Raw genomic sequence first — 18102 nt, forward strand, 5'->3', positions numbered from 1 at the left:
CACTTGGTACTAAAAAGTTTAGAAATACTGTTTTTATGCTTTATTTTAATTACTCTTTTGTACAGTTTAGAGAAACATCTTTTTAAAACTCCTAATGACATTCCCTTTCTGGAAATATATAAAAGTAAGGCACTATTTTATTTTTCAAACCAACAACTTCTGGAAATAATAGAAATTGCATTAAAAATCTTGTTAAGATTTCATATTTGCAGATTCTTAATCTGTTATATTAGATAAAAATGAACAAACCTTTGTGTTCCTAATGCATTTTATAAGAGCAGATGCAATACTTTTTAAGTATTATTTTAATGAATTGTACATTGTAATGAATAAAATTATAGATCAAAACTGTCAAATAAACATCATATAACAATTAACAACACATTTAAACCATCCATATAATATAAAATTAAACAATAACATATATCAAGGTTCAATTAAGAAGGAGGTTAGTCTGGTATAATGTAATTCAGTAATATTCACATTTTATAAAAACATAAGTGGGCATGTTCTCAAACCACCAGCAAGCAAAATTCAAGTTCTTTCTTCCTTTTCATTTTCAACTCTTGTGCTATCAAAACCTAATCTTGCAGTAACTAGAATACAGCTGTATCAACGTGTGTTAGTGAGTAGAAGTCTACGGAAACAATTAGATCAAACTAGAAAAATATAATAATTACAAACAAATTTTATGTTGAGTGATTATACATATACTGTATTATTTAATTTGCTAGTGCATGCAGTTGAGAAATCAGATTTCACCTATAACAACATCTGAAATTGAAAATATTTTAAATAAATGTTGAATGTACTTACAGAAAAGATGGGCCGTGGTACCTTGTTGGGCCAAAGGGGAGTGTTACGCTTGCTGAGGAAACGTTTCTCAGTATGCCATGTTCCACGCAAGGATGCCCAAGCCACCACGCAAGCGCTGGGCCGTCCGTACAAGGAGCTTTCTATTGGTGTCCCTAAGGAGGTGTGGCAGAATGAGAAGAGGTTTGTTTATTTGTGGAAAGAAACACATTTATGTATATAATATTTGTTTTGAAACTCCAATGTTACGCTATGGGGTAGACTAATAGATCAGAATGTGTCCAAAATTTATATTCAAAAATTCTGTTCGCTTGGTTTCGCCCTCACATTTTAGTATCTCAGAAAAATTGCCAAAAAAAATCTTTGGGAAATTTTTACTGTATAGGGTTTATTATTAATTGATTATACTACTAGATGAAGTATTATTATATAAATGGTTAGAAAAGGTTGTGTACTGATTGGAGAACAAAGAAACTGAATCAAAGCAACAAGATAAATAACTGCTCTGGGTTGAGAATAACATCAATAATATTGTAGTGCTTTCCAGTATTTATAGACATGCCGAACACACTCTCAGCTATATCTACCTAGTTTACATCATCAGTGTTCGGTTCTGTCTGAAAGGTGTATTTACTGGCTATGATTAATTCTTCTAGAAAAATGATATATTTCATTTTGTTAATACTTGGTATTTATGAAAAACAACAATATAAAACAACCAAACAATTGTATCTGCAGCAATTACAGTAATTTTCGTGCGCCATTCTAGGTGTTTTTTGATGTTGTATTTTTTTATGTTTAATTTCAACACCAATTACCACTTCATGTCGCCCATACTAGGTGTGTTTTGCTGTATAATTTTTCAATATGAAATCTTCAATACTGTAAACCAAAGTTGCAACAGTATTTATTGTTACTGTTTTCCTGTTGGATTGTTAACCCTTTTAGTGCTAAGGGGTCTGGCACATTGCCATACCCAAGAGTGCTAAGCATTTTAGTGCATAAATGCAGAGTTTTAGTAAATTCCTTACTATTTCCTTATTAGAGGTCATAACTTGTTACTTATTTTGTATTGAAGATAAATAACCCATAAACAGAAATAAATACAAAAAAATATATTTGTAAATATTTGGATTGTTATAAAAAAATTTGTAAATTTTTTTATATATATATTTTTTCACTTTGGCATACAATTTTAGTTTGTAAACAATTTTATATTATTTTTCTGATGCTATCATTGGAAAGAGCAACTAAAACTAAACAAATTTCATTTATTTAATTTTATTTTTACATAAAAAATACAAATTCTGAATCTGATGATTGGGATGGTTCATAGTCTTTGTCTTCGTCAGAATCATCAATTTCACTTCATCAGATGTTGGGATTTCGTCACTTTCCACATCACTCTGCTCATAAAAACCAAATGGTTCACTTATAAATAAAGAATCATTGATAATTCTGCTGCTTTCATTGTCCAGAACATCTTCAACAACATTCCGTAATAACTCATCATCACCTGCAATGTTCTTATTAGACATAGTTTGTAACTTAGTAAAATATAATACACACGGAAAACTCAAATGAAAAATGAAGTAATGCAATGATTTGGAATACTAATGAAGTAGTATTTCACAATTATAACACAATTTAATGGATAAACTAAGATAAAACAGAGTAAACAAAGCACAGCGTCAGTTCGCTTGCAACGTAAACATCCGAACTGACCTTTTTATTTCACGTCCAAGACGTATAAACAGCTGGTCGTCGGCAATCAAATATACAAATATCGTTACTACATGGCTTTTGGATGAACTGTCATCATTTGCAGCCAGTAAATTGCTTAAACTGAACCAATATATATATATATATATATATATAAATACGCTGTGTCTACGATGTAGACGCTGTAGCACTAAAAAGGTTAAAGTATTAAAACATTTATTTATATTCTTGTTATATTATGCTCTGCCATAGTTTATTATGTTAGTGTTATTTTTCAGTCATCCACATGTTTTGTTTAGGTTAAGTTGTTTGTAAGTTAATTATATGAATCTTAAATATCAAATGGAGAAGTATGTCCGTTGGAAATAAATAAATAAATCATAACTTGTTTAACACATTATAATAGAATTGTATAGAATATTTATTCAGCCACAAGATATTCCACAGAAATACATAGGCAAGTCAATATCAATATGTTTATCAAATATATGCAATATAGGCTGTTAATATTGCTCCTAGCATGCTTGTCAAATTGATATAACCAATATTCAATTTCAATAATGATTCAACAAATTATATAAATAAACAACAAATAAATAGTTTTTAAGTATTCAATAAATAACCAAATAAATAAAAAAAAATATAAAAATACTCATTACATAAGAAAGATTAAAAACTACTAACAATTAAACACAGAAACATTGTGAAATTTACCTACATTTTGTTAAATATACTCTTATAATTAAGCTTCTTACAGACTACAAAATCTTACAGCCCAACTCTTTGATAAAAACTCCTCAACTTTATATAAAAGATGTTTCAATAAAACGTTTCTTAAGCAATTTTTAAAGCCATTTTGCTCCAGTTTCTTTACTTTGTCAGGTATTTTATTTACTAAGTGGCTTGATATAGCTATTGGATTTTTGTCACTTATTTGTAGCCTATGTTGTTGTAAGTTAATTAAGAATGCAGGCCAAGTATAATGGAAATGTATGGCATAATAATACTAAAGAACGTTTATCAATTTTTAAAACATCATTGGGAAAATGGTAGCTAGTAAGACAATTTTCCAGTTTTCTACATAGTGAATAGCTGTCCCAAATGATCACTTATATGACAGTTAATAACTTTAGCAGAATAGTGTTGAGAAGTCAAAGATGTAAAACAGTTTCCACCTGGCATAGGGTCACGGATAGTCATTTGTAGGCCATATCAAAGACACAAGTTAACAAATTGTTTAGCATCATTATCATCTTTTAAAAATTGAAGATTAAAAGCCCCAAGAATAGAATCTTTGTTCAGCCTATTAATGTGAGATAAAACTTGCTCTATAGTACTAGGAAAACATTAATTTCTCCATTAGTGCTTCTGTAGACAGCTACAAGCACCAAGTTCATGTCAACAAGTTCTACACTCCAAAGTTCACAGTCAAATTCAGCTGACAACTTATTAATTTAACTATTTACCTTGATTTGATTTGAAGGGAAACTATAGTAGATGGCATTTCCTCCATGACTAATTCGCTTCCGACAAAAACTAGTTGGCATCATTAATGACTGCATTTTGATTGAATTCTTCTTCTAACATCCAGTGTTCCATGACACACATAAAATCAATATTACAATAATTTTACACTTGACCAACTGTTATATTTTATTTGATAAAGATTGAACATTCTGGTGAAAAACTGTCACTGAGGTTACACTAGATTTGTTCGGGACAGCTGGCATATCATCTCTTATTACATCACTGGACTTCTGAGAGGGTGAATGGAGTTTTCTGAAGAGATAACTGCTGCAGAATTATTGAAAGACACAATGCTACGGATTGCACAACGTTCCCCAAGCAATGCTAGCTGATGCAATAATGGTAGTCCGGCAAAAGCGTAGGATTTCCTGCACGTTCCACTGACGTGTTAACATAAAGTTGTATGATTGACAGGGTGGCGATTACACCTCAAGTGACTGCGACCCTGGTCAAGAAAGGGTTCACAGTGCAGGTAGAGGCCGGGGCCGGTAAAGAAGCCAAGTTCCGGGACAGCTCGTACGAGCAGTCGGGAGCTCGTATCGTGGATAACAAGACTGCCTTTGGCTCAGGTACATCAATTTGTTCAGTTATTACATTGTAGGACTATGTATAATGCCGTTAAAAAGTCATAAATAATAGTTGTTTTGTTGAATTGGATTATGAATTAATGTTAAAACACTTGTTTGATTCTAGACTTAATCCTAAAAGTGCGACCTCCCAAAGACACTGAGGTTGATCTCTTCAAACCAGATTCTACTCTCATCTCCTTCCTCTACCCGGGACAGAATAAGGCTCTCGTGGAGGCTTTGGGCAAGAAGAACATTAATGCTTTTGGTAAGTTCTACCACCACAGAGTTGCAGATTTCTCAGTTGGATCATCCAGTTTTAACTGTTTAGTAATATTACTAAACACTATAATATCCAGATCACATTTTTTCAGCCAAATAATTGTATCTTATTGTGAGTGAAAATTTATTATATTTACAAACACTGCTTTTATTGGTTTGGATTAGTATTTCTTTTGTTAAAAATGTAGTACTGGATTAATCCAAATTATTCAGGTAATTAAAAAAAAAAAAAACAAAATAAAAATAATTTATTATTAGAATATTTTAACCATTTTGGTGAGTGATTCTTACAGCTATGCAGGAACTCTTATAATGTGCATTTATTTGTCTGAATGCATATGTGATCTAGTGAGTTGTCAAAAAGCATGTTCATGTAGTTTCCATTGTTCCCAATAGATCACAATTTCTTGTTTTTCCATTGTGTGTTTAAGATGTACTATGACTGTGACTTTCATTGTGATGCAGTATACTTAAAAGTATTTCATACTGCTAAAACTTTTGAAGAAATCTGTGTAGTCTTACTTCAACCTTAGAGTTTTGATTAACAAAATATGAGTATTTTTACAGTATATTGTAATAGTGTAAATATTTTAAATATTTGCATGAATAAAATATCTGCCAAAATATAATTTTAAAAATTTCATTTTTGAATTTGTTATGATTTAGCAAACCAACATAAATAAACTATAATAAAACAAATGAGCTCACTTTTTAGGAAACTATTATTGTAAAAAAATCTCACAGCCAGTCAAATAGTTACTAAGAGGTTACTCTGCGCTGCTTAATTATTATACTATACTAGTAATGGAGTGGTAAACACAACAATGATGGTTACAAGATGTAAAAAATATCCAGATGGCGTAAAATCAGCTCACATATGTTTTACTGATAAGAAAGATTCTAACATTTTATTGAAGATCCTTAGCAATGTATCCAAACAAGAAATGTTACAGTTACCTTACGCTTTCAGTTGGATTCATCCAAAAGAGAACAAAAACCAAGATAATTAAGATTAATTCAGTTTAGTTGTTCAACTGTTTAAACCTTAATGTTAAGAGGAATGAATTTATTGTACTTAAGAGTTGATTACTTTCGTATTTGCTTCATAAGTATTTTTTAATGTAGTATCAACCGATTCATTCTTTAACAACCACGTCTAATGAGCCTATTCAATCTATTAATGACCCAACAATTTTAAATTTTAGCAGTGGCTCTAGGTAATGCTTCTTTGTATAATAAATAAGTATCATATGTGCAGTGCATATGCAGCTGAATGCTTTAATTGAAAATATAATGTATGTATACATATTGATTTGTAGCATATGGTGGATTATAAAGGAGTTAAAGAAAGAAACATATTTTTGTCTGAACCACTTGTAAATACAATGTCTTAAATCTTTAGAAAGCTGTGGTCTCATTTTAGTTAAAGCTACTGTGACATAAGCTGTCTATAAGTTCTAAAATTCTTGTAATAATGTCTTATTATGGTTACATAGTAAATCACCAATAGAGATAAGACAGGTCAATGACCGTAAAGACAAGATTGAATACAGTGATTTCTCATGAACAATCCTCTCTATTCAGTTAATGAATTTTTGGACTCTTCAAATAATCTATTGCAAACTGTTAGATCAATCCTTGTTTGCCACCAACCAGTAAGATTAATACCGGTAACCAGTAAATATTATGCGCATGTTGAAAGTAACAAAGCTGAATGTGATGTTCTAGTTTTTCTATATATTTTATAATTTTTTTTTAGAAATTTAAGTGTATATGATGAGAACTGAAGTCATCTTTAGTTATCTACAATATAGGAGAGACGTAATATGATCTTTATAGCTTCATATACAAAATACTCAGTGGAAATATGGTTAAGAATCCAAGGCCTTCTTAAAATCTTGCATTTGTCTGGTTGCCTTTCTTTCTCTGTCCAAACGATAACTATTGATAGAAAGTCTTGGAGATTTGAAACTTTGTATGTAGGTTCCTATTCGTCCAAGGAAGAACTCAATTGAGTTCTTCCTTGAATAAAAGTAATAAGTAATAATTATTACTTTTATTCAGTTGTGTGAGTCCGAAGATGTTCTCATTGAGTACGAAAGGCCTCACAAAAATAAAAACTTTATATTATTGGAGAGTTTGTTTAAATTAATATATAATTTCCAATAAGAAAAGAGCTTCAAGAATGTAATATAATTAAAAACTAACAAACAGTAACAGAAAATATTTTGATGCCAAATTTAAAAATACAGATATTATTAACAAGAGAATTATAAATAAAGAAGCAAAAAAATATCAGTAAATGTGAAGAGTATCTTGTCGTAAAATCCAAAGATTCATCTATTACCGATCCACCTCTCATTGCTAACTCTTTTAACACATTCACTGCTAAGCATTTGAGTATTAGCGAATTTGTTTAATTAGAAGTTATAACTTGCAGAAGTGACATAAAAGCATAAAAGATTATTTTTAACCTATATTTACATTTTTTTTGACATCATTATACTGCGGGACCGATGGGTCCCGTCAGCATGGACCAATGCCCATTGAACCTGAAAATGACATTTATTACAAGAACTATTGTATTATTTAGGGGTGTACACGTAACCTTATGCCTGTTGATGGTAGTAAAGACAAGAAATTAGGCATTATGTTCCCAAGACTCCTAAAATTATGTAATATGTTGCGGGACCGATGGGTCCCGTTGTCCTGGCTACAGGACTTCGTTGATTTATACATGAGTGCACACTCTAAAACAAGAAAATTTTCACTGAAAGGCACTAATAGTATATCATTTTATTATTTACAACCATCCCCTCCCTTCTTTGTAGTTTTTAACACGTCTTATTTACAATATGTACATCATACCAAACACTTTTTGTTATTGTGCATCTTATTGTCATGGCACTTGTTATATCATCACGAATCATTGGTAATGTATTATACAAACTACTTTGGGGTCTCTAGATGTCCCAGCCATTGTTTATTTCGCTAACAAGAATCACGAAATAATAGCAAACACAGCACTAGATGAAAACAACTATAGTTAGCTGAACCGTGAAACTATGCACACTAGAACAAAGAACGAAACCGGCCCAACACGCTCACGCTATCAGAAAGGACCTCTTTGCAGTGCTGCCTAAACAATGCAGAGAGCAAAACAACAATGTCCAGCGGGACCGATAGGTCCCGCGCGCACCCGTGAATGGTGCCGAGACGCTCAGGCGGGACCGAACGGTCCCGCTTAGCACCAAATGTGTTAATGAATATTTTAAAAATGTAACTGATGATTATTTTAAAAGACCTTCCTTCAGTCCCTTTGGCTGAAACCGAATTGAAACAAATTTTTGACTTGCTTAAAATAAATCATAATCTGGCTATGATGGAATTCCAGTGAAATTTATACAATTTTTAAAGCATTCCTTAATTAATCCACTACTGCATCTAGTAAATTCTTCTTTTGCTACAGGTATATTTCCTGATAAATTAAAAATTTCAAAGGTTGTCTCATTCTTCAAAAAAGGCTTAAGCATAAATGATAACTATTTGGATCAAGTTCGAAATTTCTAGGTTTCATCATAGACAAGAACTTTAGTTTGCACATTGAGCGGGTAATTAATGGTATAAAATTCCCATACCCATGTTCAATGCCATATTGCATATTAAATAGGTGTGTATGGAGGGTCTACAAACAAAACAAAAAATTCATTTATTTCAAAAAGAAACACTGTGAATAATGTTAAAATTAGGAAGGAGGATCAGGATCCTTGATTCTTAAACATGGAGAAAAGTGATATTCTGTAATCAATAGACTTCAAGTTGGCCTACTGAGACTAACAGGGTCATATTGATCTTCCCAAGAAGTGGGAAGTACTGATCTGTACTATCTTCTTGGAAAGATCAATATGCCCCTGTTAGTCTCAGATGTATTGTCTACATATTTATATAATAATGTCTAATACAATTGTGTTTCTGTTCTCAGCAATGGATTGTATCCCCAGGATATCTCGAGCCCAGGTGTTTGATGCTCTCAGTTCTATGGCTAACATTTCTGGCTACCGTGCTGTTGTTGAAGCAGCCAACCACTTCACCCGATTCTTTGCAGGTACAAGCAATAGCTTGTTGTTGTTACAATATTAAATTAGTATTAATGTCAAACATATTGTAAAATTAACTTCTGATAAACCAATCTAAGAGGCAAGTTTAAATATTTTTTAAAATAAATATAACACGAATCCATGCTAACAAAAATAAAACATTGCTATAGATTTAACAATAATAGTGAGTAACAATAACATCTGATAGTAAGAATAAACTTTTTATAAGTAAAATAAGAACATTAAGAATCAATACAAACACAAAATAAAAATGTTTGCACTCTTACTTAGTAAATTTCATGTTATAAAAATCATCATTTGATTACAATTAATCACTTGATATATTCATTAGCGAAAACAATATTGTAAGTAAATAAATGCTAGTGACTGCACAATACAAAAACTGTTTATTGTCAGTCTAAAATACTAAAATGGTGTACAGATAAGCAGACTGAAGCCTAGATACAGTGTAGATAAAATAGACATGTCATGTAGATACAATGCAATTTTAAATAAAGACATAAATAAATAGACATATGAAATTTGATATTGTAATAATCTTCAATTAGGTCTTTGTCAATTTTTCTAATAGACAATTGATACTGTATTTTGTTATATTACTGTATTATTTTATTTTAAACTTATCACACCATATTTCATAGGCTCATGATCTCACAGAAAATTGTAGAAGCTGTGAAATTGATTGTAGATGTTATTCCACTTGGTCAATAATTTGGAATATTAAAACATACAAACGTATTAGGTTTGGGTTTAGAAATGAGTATATTTTGCATTGATTTGTGCTCAAATAATGAGTTTATTTCATAACTTTATTATTTATATCTGTGTAAAAAACGTTCGCAGCTGCTACATCAGTTTTATAATTGTTTTGTTTAAAATTTGAATAAAATATGAGCTTAAATATTATTAGTTAGTTGAATAATTCACTTCTATTTAAATGTCTATTTACTTGAATAGAAATAAATTTTAAAATTTAGCAATAAAATGAGGAATATAAATATTTATTACTTGAATTGTGAATCTTTGATCTTGCCTATACATTTACCTGATGGAACATATCAAGGTTAAAAAACTTAAAAGTTGTAAGTTGGCATAATAGTGGATGGAATCAAAGGTTTATTCCAATGAAGCATGATGTATTCTGTATTGCACCAGAAAGTATATTCAATGCTTGTAGTCATAACAGTTCTTTAAGCGGTTGTTTCTGTTATCTTCTGTTCCATTCAACAGTTATAAAAAATATTAGTTGTATGGAATATATAAGACTATATAATATAAAAATGACTAATTATCGACACTTCTTTCTTTAATTTGAAATATTAGAACCAACAAGACTATTTATTTATGAGGTAAAAATGGACGCTTATTTAGTTTTCTCGATACACTAGTTTTATCTGCACAAATTAAGTAAGTGAGTGGTTGGTTGATTGATTGATACAAAAAGTTACACAGATTGTGTAAGCCCCCCAGTTTAATAAGTTTAATGCAAGAAAAAGATCGAGATTGTAATAGTCATACCAAAATTAATTCAGTTGAATACATATATTGTTTATGGACCTACAACAATTTAGCTTATTGTTAGTCTTTTATTTCCTGTTTATCCTGTATTTTGTAGGTTTTGTCATATAAGTTACATAATTCTAAGGAAATAAAAGGTTTACAAAATGATTACAAGTGTAATTGCTAAGTATAAAATATTATTAATAATTTCTAATAATAAATTGAAAAAATTTAAAATATGTTTATATGGTCCATTTTAGCTAATTAGGTTATATAATTTATTGATTAAATGCTGTTTCTCACAATTTTTACTGTCCTATGTTTAAACCAATAACAATTTCATTTAAAAAAAAAACTTAAACGGATCATATTGTGTTCGCATTAATTTTAAAATAATTAAGTATTTCATAATATTGAAAAAGTAAATTTTAAAAATAAGTACTTGAATAGTACTTCTAAATTTTTTGGATTACCACATTTCTCACACTGCTTTATATTGTAAAATAAACTAGTTCTTATAAATCTATAAGTTTCTTTAACAATATTAGCAACACCAAAATAGATGGTTTTGGTATTGGTAAACTTATTCATCCAGATAGACAATTACTTTTTTAGTTGATTACGTTCATTAGATAAACTTGTGTAAGGTAATATGGGCATTTTACTAAATATTCGTATTCTAACATTGTTTATGAAAAATCTGAATAAAGTAGTTTATCTCAAGTTTTCAGCACAATCTTCAGTAAACATCTTCAAATAAGTGTTTTGTGATAAGAATAATTGTTCATTTTATCTTGTATAAAGAAATGTCTCTAGATACCAAAACTGCACTCAATAATTTTGAATGTTATGGATGATAGAATTTGTTATTTGCTATTAATCCTTGCCTGTACACTTTGTATTCATTTTTTATTTAAACTAAGAGGACTGAAGTATCCATCAACATCATAAACGTCATCTTGCTATATTACTAACAGTGTCAGGAAATTTTATACACTGCTTATTATCCGGGAGAGAGCTCAATAAATTATTAATAAAATAAACCACTCTAGAGTCACACACAGAGCACTGGGTGGCTAAAGATGATATATGTAAAAGACATCAATCTGTTATAACAATAATTTGTTGTTACTGTTTTAAGAAGGACTATTTGCAAGTCTCTCTTATAAATGGTAAAACATAGCTTCTTCAGTTTATTTTACTGTTTTTACTATTAGTTTTTAGATACATTTCCTTATATTAAAGGAATTTTCATTCAAATAGCTTATTATAAATATTTTAAAATGTTATTATTAAAAAACTCAATTTATATATCTACCATAGGCGATGAATCTATATTTAGTATTCTATAACTGTCTTGTATTATTAGTTTAACCCATTAGCCACTCAATATTCCTGCACCTAACCTCCTTGTACAAATCCAAATAAATATGTAAAAAATGCAAAACTTCAGCAAAATTTTCACCAAAAGTTAAATTTTATAGCTATTTTGTTGACTCAGTTATTATTGTTTTTTTAGCTAACGAAACAGGCTATAATAAAATATAATTACATAATTTTATATACTTCACATGCTTATAAATTTATAAGCATACTAGCAGTTGCCCGCGGCTTCACTCACAATTTCCTGTTGAAAAACAGTACATTATATTCACGTATTCTTTTTCTATCACATTCTAAATACTCCTGACATAATTGATAGTCGTTCCTTAGTGAGCCTCTTGGGCACATTATGAATGTAGGTACCATATTTGCTGCCTCTATCTTTCGTGGTTTTTGCTAGGTGTTGATAAGTTATTCAGGTACAATTAATTTATATGGATGAATTTCGATAAACTAATTAGGTTATAAAGAATCAAATTCAGTCTGTTAAAATTAATTTTCTGTCTAAGATATTTTCAGTATTATAGTGGTGTTTGCCTTGTGCTCTGATCAAGAAAATGTAACAACGAAAACCAATTTCGATCATAAAGCGTCTTTTTTCGGCTCTTTTCATTTACCTTCGATCTAACCAAATTCGATTACCTTATGTGCAGACATTTACGGCTTTTTGAGGTGGTTTTTATAACAACGTTTAATAGTATTTTCATTGCATTAGATAGTTTATTGATCATTGGTGTAATCTAAATTTGAAATTAGACAATAACTTCTTCTATGCAATCTGCATTACATTACTGACCAAGCACGTTACAATGATAATTTTCTAAATTTTAAATGTAAACAAATGTTTCTGCCTCTTTGATGGACTTCAGCTGAAAGTATTAAGAGCTGTTAAGTATCAGTTTACTTTGAATTACGTGTGGTAGTGCAGTCTGCCGGATCGAAGGTAAAACATTAAAAAATCAATAACAGTTTATAAAATAAATATTAATTAAATAAACAATTTAAATTGGACCAAATTGTGAATCTAAACCATTCTTGAATTCCATTGAAAACACACACAAAATTTCATCCAAATCGGTCTAGTCGTTTAGGAAGAGTTCAGTCACATACACACGAACACAAGAAATATATATATATATGTATATATCAACACCTAGCAAAAACCACGAAAGATAGAGGCAAGCAATATATATATATATATATATACAGGGGTGCTGAAAAGTCCCGGGACGGTCTAATAACTTTTGAACTAATTACAATATAAGAACCAAAATTTACATCAAGCTTTTGCTCATATAAAACTATTATTTTATGTATTTCACCATGATATCCTGCTTATGGGGGACGTCCCGCTAGGGGTTGGTGAAAATTCTTAAATAGAAGCATAGGTCGAGTCGTACATCAAATTAAAGCTCTTTTTAATTAGAATTTTTCAAATGCAAACATTCTGGTTGTTAGAGAAAACTGAGACACTTAATCTTTTATTTTACTTCTTTTACTTCAAATCACTTACCAAAACAGTTATAACAAATGTTCAAAGTGTTTGCCTTCAGTTTGCTGACAATATCCCAATCGATTGTAGAACGCTGATATCGCATTGTTTAAAGCTTGGATAGGAACTCCCTGAGCTTCCCTTACAATACGGTTTCTCAACTCATCCAAATTTTGAGGTTTTGTTTTAAACACTTTTTCTTTGAGGTAGCCCCGAAAGAAGTAGTCTAAAGGGGACAAATCTGGAGAACGGGCAGGCCATTCTATTGTTCCCCTTCTACCAATCCACTTATGTGGAAAGACATTGTCTAAAAAATGTCTTACATGTACGCCATAATGTGGAGGGGCTCCATCTTGCTGAAACCAGATATTTTCAAAATTATCACCGGAAACACGTTGAATTTCAGGAATTATCTGGTTTTGGAGTAATGCTAAATACACTGCAGAGTTTAAATTTCCCTCTACAAAGAATGGCCCTACCACATGCCGCCCCACAATACCGGCCCAAACATTTAACTTTTCTGGATGCTGAGCATGTGTTTGTATCATCCAATATGGGTTTGTATCGCTCCAATAGCGTCAGTTGTGGCGGTTTACTGTTCCATTCAAGCAAAATGTTGACTCATCAGTAAATACAATGTTTGCTAAAAATCCCAAGTTTTCATTGATTTTATTCATCATAACTTCGCAAAACTCGATTCTACGATCAAAGTCGTCTTCGCTTAGTTCCTGCACCAATTTAGCTTTATATCCTTTGTAACTATTAGTTTTTAAAATATCTGAGACTGAATATCGACTAATTCCTTGTTGTTGTGCTATTGAGACAATCGATTCATGTGGGTTCTCAACAAAACACTGTAAAACGTCTAAAGCTTTGTCCTCATTGGTCGCGGTCTTGGGCCTTCCGGATCTAGGGAGATCTGCAATGTTTCCTGTCTGTTCAAACCGCTGCATTGTCCTTCCCACAGTAGATTTTGAAATTGGAGGTCTATTGGGAAAAGTATCATTAAACAGATGCCTTACCTCATCACATGATCTAATACGGTCACCAAACCCGCGCATCATTAATAAAGTTATTCTTTCTCTCTCGGAAAGCGCCATAACAAAATAAACTAGCACTACTGAAACTACTTGCAAAATTAGGGCTTGAAGACTTCTAAGTGACTGAGTTGATAAAACAACTGTATCTGTCAGCTGGCAATTTCATTGTTGTCTTTTTGGTCTTGTTTGCTCCAGCTGATTACCTTCCAGATAAGGAAGGTAATAACCTTACCTGCTGATAAGGAATTTCCAGATAAACAATGCGATATATCAGCGTTCTACAATCGATTGGGATATTGTCAGCAAACTGAAGGCAAACACTTGTTATAACTGTTTTGGTAAGTGATTTGAAGTAAAAGAAGTAAAATAAAAGATTAAGTGTCTCAGTTTTCTCTAACAACCAGAATGTTTGCATTTGAAAAATTCTGTATTTTATAATCTTTGAGTGTCCGCCATTTTGTAATGCGTCAACTGTTTTACGTCAGATTTTCGCCAAAATGTTTCTAATTAAAAAGAGCTTTAATTTGATGTACGACTCGACCTATGCTTCTATTTAAGATTTTCACCAACCCCTAGCGGGACGTCCCCCATAAGCAGGATATCATGGTGAAATACATAAAATAATAGTTTTATATGAGCAAAAGCTTGATGTAAATTTTGGTTCTTATATTGTAATTAGTTCAAAAGTTATTAGACCGTCCCGGGACTTTTCAGCACCCCTGTATATGTATATATATATAAAGATGAAGTATATTTTTTTAATTTCCAGAATATGTATATTTTTATTTGAATTTCTTTTGTAAGTTTTCAAAGTAATCTAAAGTTTAATTCTTTATGTTGAAAATTTTATTTAATCTGTTTATCTTTATTTTTTTATTTTACATAGGTTTTTGTAAAACCCAATATTTGTGTTCTCTTAGATAAATCTAAGCTAATACACAAAAGGTGCAAGGGTTTGGTAAACCTCACTAAAAATTCAATGTTATTGTGATTTGGTTAGACTAAGCTACTGTATTTTAGCTAACGAAACAGGCTAGAATATAATCTCATGTTTGAGAAAACACAATCAAATTCATTAGAAGGTTCTGCCATGTTCGCAAAATTCAAACTACACCACTGTAATAGCAATAAAACAGAAAGGGCGTTAAGCAGTACCGTATTTGTTTACTTAAAACATAGATTATACTGCAGAACATGTGTCAGAGACATCCAAAAATAAAATACTAAGTATTACAAAATAAAGACACCGATAGGTTGTTTGACTGAAATATAACATAACCGACAATTCAATTACATAACTGGTTAGAAAAAGTTCAAAAATATAGTATTATTCCTTGATTCAAGTTGTTTTTCTGTTGTTAATACATATTTATATATTCTTTTGTTTAATTGTAATACATCAAGTTTATTATTTGAGCCCATAGCAATGTTTACAAATATATTTAATAACGTGTGTCGTCATCACAGTACAGTCTCGTAATGGGTGTTTTGGTATTGCGTTGGACAAAAATTTGTTTGTCTAATAAAATTCAAGTTTGTGGAATTATGTGCTACTCTCTGATTAATTATTATTGTTTACAAGCCAAATTGGAATATTTTATTAACAGTATCTACAATTGGAAAATTACTTTTTTTGTTGAAAGTGCCATCGGTTGATGGCATTTTTCAGGTTTCTGAGTTTTTAGCCCTGTCCATTCTTTTACACTCTTGGTTATATGCTGGGTAATTTTTTGCAATATTGTAAGCTTAGTGTTGTGAAATTCAGAAGTTTCCAAACATAAACAATATATACCATAAAACACTTTCAGTGATTTAATATCAAGTTGTTATTGCAAAGTCTTGATCTGATAAAATGGTGTAATAATATACAATGATGACTGCAGGTCAGATCACAGCTGCAGGCAAGGTGCCGCCAGCCAAGGTACTGGTTATTGGTGGCGGAGTGGCCGGACTGGCAGCTATTGGACAGGCTCGCAACATGGGAGCTATTGTCCGAGCTTTCGACACCCGCTCCGCTGTCAAGGAACAAGTGGAGAGTCTAGGTGCTGAATTTTTGGAGATCAATATTAAAGTAAGTTTAAACCAGTAAGATTAACACACAAATTATTTTCTACTAGTTAGTAATTCTAGAATAACTGTTTAGTCAGGGAGGTAATTTCTTGAATTAGATGTTGAGAGAGATGGGGGAGGGAAGGAGAGAGAGAGAGAGAAAAAAAAGAAAGAGAGGGAGAAGTGATTCGTAGTGTGACCAAAGATTAAATTGTCTCCAGTAGAGTTAGGCAAAGTTTTGGGGCCATTTGTTGGCCAGCTATCATTCTTGTTTACAGCTGTCTTGGAGGTTTGATCTTCCTTCCTCTCATGTAAACTGTGAGGATGTGTTCATCACTAAAATCCCTCTCCTTTGTAACTGGGCTTGATGATGTCATAAAGACAGGAGAGTACAGTTCCAGGAACTGTTGTAGATCTCATTCTTACAGACCAAACCATTAAGCAGGAAGCACTGTGTGACCAGGATGCCATTGTCCCCCATACCCGTAAATTGCCTACCCTTCTTGTTACTCCACTGAGTACAGTCCACTCCAAAATCCATGTGCTACTGTAAATACCAGTTGCCCCTACTCGTAAAAGCACTAATTTTGGTTTGAACTGTACCAATTGCTTTTGTGTGAACTGGAGGGGGATGGGTGGCTCATGTACTTATGCTGGCGACACTTCTTCGACTACATGGTTTGGTCTGTAACTATAGTGGCTTCTCTGACGATTTTAATGTTTAGTAGCTATTCATTTATGAAATATTTAATTCAGCAGACTTTTAACCATTTACCGTAACTTCAGTTGCAGTCAGGAATCATCATGAAATCTTGGCTCAATATCAACAGAAGCAAAATTTAATCGATTTGAGCCAAACATATTTTACGATACTTATGTTGAAAATGTTACATTCTAAATGGGTCTTGTTGAAGGTACAGTTGAAGTTATATCAACTTCACAGACTGCAAGGGTATTTGAAAGCATAAATCACTCCTGACATAGGTTGAGTTAGGAGTGCTTATGAGTTTTAAGAGTAGTAAGTATGAATTCTCCAAGAATAGAGTTCAATGATGTTTGAATGATGGGTTTTTTATGTTAAGAATTAATACTAATTATGCATTAGTATTATATGTTTTAAGTTTACATTAATGAAATCTGAATGTGTGTGTGTGTGCGCACGCGCACATGTGTGTGTCCGTTAAGATTAAATTTGTGAAACACTACAGCTATGTAATATAATGTATTTACAGACAAGATAATTACCTGTTGTAGGAGGAGGGATCTACAGCTGGTGGTTACAGTAAAGAGATGTCCAAGGAGTTCATCGATGCAGAGATGGCTCTATTTGCCAAACAAGCCAAAGATGTTGATATTATTATCACAACAGCATTAATCCCAGGCAGAAAAGCTCCAGTGTTGATTCTCAAGGTTAACAAATTATCTGCTTGAAGTAGTGTTTTAGCTTAAATTCATGGTTGTTAAGACTCGCACACGTTGAATATTCAAGTAGCACATACTATACAATGATTTTTTCTGATATTTTTTGATGCAATATGAAGTGATTAATCCTATTACAGTCCACTGATAGAGATTCTAAAATGTTAAAAGTTGTCTCTTAATGATTTGTT

The 18102-nt window shown here is 31.5% G+C and overlaps 1 protein-coding gene across 2 annotated transcripts in view; it reads left to right on the forward strand.

The window, feature by feature from the left end:
• Window positions 1-18102, forward strand: part of LOC124359919 (NAD(P) transhydrogenase, mitochondrial-like) — a 71994-nt gene that overhangs the window by 8542 nt on the left and 45350 nt on the right. For both annotated transcript variants that reach the window (XM_046813053.1, XM_046813054.1), the window contains exons 2-7: window positions 819-996; window positions 4477-4631; window positions 4756-4896; window positions 8893-9015; window positions 16327-16514; window positions 17747-17902. In XM_046813053.1, the coding sequence (XP_046669009.1) occupies window positions 824-996; window positions 4477-4631; window positions 4756-4896; window positions 8893-9015; window positions 16327-16514; window positions 17747-17902 (936 nt within the window). In that variant the 5' untranslated portion in view covers window positions 819-823. The remainder of the gene's footprint in view (window positions 1-818; window positions 997-4476; window positions 4632-4755; window positions 4897-8892; window positions 9016-16326; window positions 16515-17746; window positions 17903-18102) is intronic.

The sequence above is a fragment of the Homalodisca vitripennis genome, chromosome 4 (assembly GCF_021130785.1).
Source record: "Homalodisca vitripennis isolate AUS2020 chromosome 4, UT_GWSS_2.1, whole genome shotgun sequence".
Classification (NCBI taxonomy): domain Eukaryota; kingdom Metazoa; phylum Arthropoda; class Insecta; order Hemiptera; family Cicadellidae; genus Homalodisca; species Homalodisca vitripennis.